General features: G+C 37.5%; 1 protein-coding gene across 1 annotated transcript; it reads left to right on the plus strand.

Moving 5' to 3' along the window:
• The first annotated feature begins 750 nt into the window (after positions 1-750).
• On the plus strand, positions 751-1689 carry LOC104866703 (olfactory receptor 7G3-like). The gene has a single exon (XM_010630866.2). The coding sequence runs from the start codon at positions 751-753 to the stop codon at positions 1687-1689; it is 939 nt and encodes a 312-aa protein (XP_010629168.2).
• Positions 1690-3172: the final 1483 nt, after the last annotated feature.

Genomic DNA, 3172 nt, shown 5'->3' on the forward strand with positions numbered 1-3172 from the left:
AGTGAAAAGCCAGATAGCAAAAAAGAAATTGTAGTTTTTTGACCATATTTTCTCCATGACATGTGCTGAACAATATTTTTGCATCACAAAAACTACTTTAGGAAATTCATACAAAACTTAATGTGTTCCAGTAACCCTTTGCTTACAAAATCAAGCAGACATGCTTTGGTCCAAACACTGCATTTCCCCAAACTTTAATGTACAGCCCTGAAAGTATTTTTCTAGAATTATATTTGTGAAGATAGGCTAATGGAGGAGACATGTTTTCCTTTCTGTTTTATTCATAATAAGTGGCTCTACTTGAAATAGAATGGGTAGAAATGAAATCATTTTTGTAGTTAACAAAAGTGAAATATACATTTATAAATAGCTGGAAGAAAGGGTTTTGAAATACTCACCTTGAAGAAATTGTGTAAACAGAAGATTTGGTGGATGTGCTAAATTTCTGATTAGCTGATGTTATCAAGATGAATATTTTGATATTTATACAAGGTATACTTGCTTCAAAAAAAAACTTTATACACCACATGTATGTGCAATTGTTTGTGGATTTAAAATTAAATATAGAAAAAAGTTTGGATAGGAAAATAAGTATTGAGGGCAAAAAAAGATAAAAGAGAGTGAGAAAAGATAAGTGTGAGGACAAATCTGTAGCTGATTTTGTCTCAAAATATAGACAAGATTGAGGAGGTTTTGGCTGATTTTTGTTTCCTTATTGTTCCCATCTATTCTCTCAGATTCATGAATGAAATGAACCCAGGCAACTTCTCAGAAATTGCAGAATTCTTTCTCCTGGGACTGTCAGAAGATCCAGACCTGCAGCCTGTACTCTTTGCACTCTTCCTGTCCACATACCTGGTCACAGTGCTTGGGAACCTTGTCATTATCCTGGTTATCTTCCATGACTCCCACCTGCACACCCCTATGTACTTCTTTCTCTCCAACCTGTCCTTTGTTGACATCTGTTTCACCACCACCACCATTCCAAAAATGCTGGTGAACATCCAGTTGCACAGTAAATCCATCAGTTACACTGGCTGCCTCACCCAAATCTGGTTTGCCTTGGCTTTTCTTGGATTTGAAAATGGAATTCTGGTAGCCATGGCCTATGACCGCTTTGTGGCCATCTGTCACCCTTTGAGATACAATGTCATCATGAACCCCAAACTCTGTTGGCTGCTGGTTCTACTTTCCTTCCTCATCAGTGTCCTCGATGCCATGCTCCATACCTTGATGGCCCTGCGACTTTCGTTCTGCACAAACCTAGAAATTCCCCACTTTTTCTGTGAGCTGGCTCATATTCTCAAACTTTCTTGTTCTGATATCCTCATGAATAACATCTTGGTATATGTGGTGACAGGTCTGCTGGGCGTTGTTCCTCTCTCTGGGATCATTTTCTCTTACACTCAGATTGTCTCTTCTGTCCTGAAAATCCCATCAGCTGGTGGAAAGTATAAAGCCTTCTCCATCTGTGTGTCACACTTAATTGTTGTTTCCTTGTTCTATGGGACAGGTTTTGGGGTGTACCTCAGTTCTACAGGTACACTTTCCTCCAGAAAAAGTGCAGTAGCCTCAGTGATGTACACTGTGGTAACCCCCATGATGAACCCCTTTATCTATAGCCTGAGAAACAAGGACATGATAGGGGCTTTAAGGAGATTTATTTTTAGAACAACATCTTTCCCTTAATGTTCCAGGTACATTTACTACTAGAACATGCCAGAGAGAAATAGAGAATAAGTGACTGAGAAATCCTGGCCAATGACTTTGAACACAGGAGGACAGAGATGGAATACTGAAGAATGACAATTGTATAACCAGACTATTTGTTTTAATTCTTCTTTGGCTACAAAGTAGCTGCATGTCCCACTATAATTTATGTCAACTCTCCATGCATTGTCTCTTCATTTCTAAAATTAACATGTGATTAGATTATATCCTTTGACCCTGAAACAGAATGTCCCAAATGCCTGGGAAATTTACCATATTCAACCATTTGGGTTTTGTGGTGTTCTAGTGACAGCTATGTTACAGATTACTTTAAGTTACTTTTTATTCCTAAGATGATTTAATTTCTGTTTTTCCATGAGAGGTCTGTGTTCAGTTCTATATGTACTTAATCTAGACCAATGTTCCTATTTGTGCATTGAACTCATTCACACTTTGCCACAGTTCTATTGATTCTCCTGTCTTCTGCAGCACTTTTTAATTTAATTAGACCATTGCCAGTAGTAGTCAAAGTATATAAGCTTCTTTGAAAAAGTAAAATAAAATCCTTATTTCAACCTCTTATCCTGCTCCAACCAGTCTCATTCTCTTTTCCCTTTCCAAAAATCTCCCCCAAAATGAATCTCTCTGCTTGCACTCCATTCTTTTCCTCTCCTATTTTTCTGAGGTTCAGTCAACCAGCATTTGGTCTGATTTCTAAGGTTTCCACCTGCCTTCACTCATCACAGGCCAGGTTCTACTTCTGAACTCAGTTCATAGATTTCTGATATGTGTGAGATGGAGAACATTACAAATCCATCTGGCAAGTCAAAAATTAGCTTTATTAAATTCTTCCTTGAAAGATTATCTCAAAGCTTTGAGGTGCTCCAAGTTGGTCTGAGTTTAGTCTAATAGACATGTACTCTTTAATATGGATTAAGAGCAGATTTTGTTTTTTATGTCTAGCTCTGTAATGTGATGTGTGAAATATGATTTCAATTCTCTGAACACAAATTTTTTATTAGTATATGTTTGAACACATAATAATTACATTTATCATGGGAACTTGGGACATAGGCACATTGCTTTTTGATCATTTTTGATTCACTCTTTATACCCTTCTCCAGGTCCCCTTCACATCTCCACAAAGTCCACTTTACTCTGTCTCTGACACTTATCTTTTATTGTGCACTGTAAAATACTTGACTTTGGGCTTCTTAGAGAAACTGCAATCTGTAACCTCCTGATTCTCATTTAGCGTTATGGTCTCACAGTCCATTTTCACACAAATGGCTCAAATTTGTTCTTCTTTCAAGCTAAGTAGTAAAGTTCTATTTCTTGGTTTCCACAGATGCACAGCCTGAGGTACAGATTCTTGCTTTAGCAGTTCCCTATTGATAGTAAACTCTCATAAAAAGCCAAGTTAGCTAAGCACAGCAGATCAACGTTGGTATCTAAGCAACCT

This window comes from Fukomys damarensis, unplaced genomic scaffold, assembly GCF_012274545.1.
Source record: "Fukomys damarensis isolate Sample0158 unplaced genomic scaffold, DMR_v1.0_HiC HiC_scaffold_37, whole genome shotgun sequence".
Taxonomy (NCBI): Eukaryota; Metazoa; Chordata; class Mammalia; order Rodentia; family Bathyergidae; genus Fukomys; species Fukomys damarensis.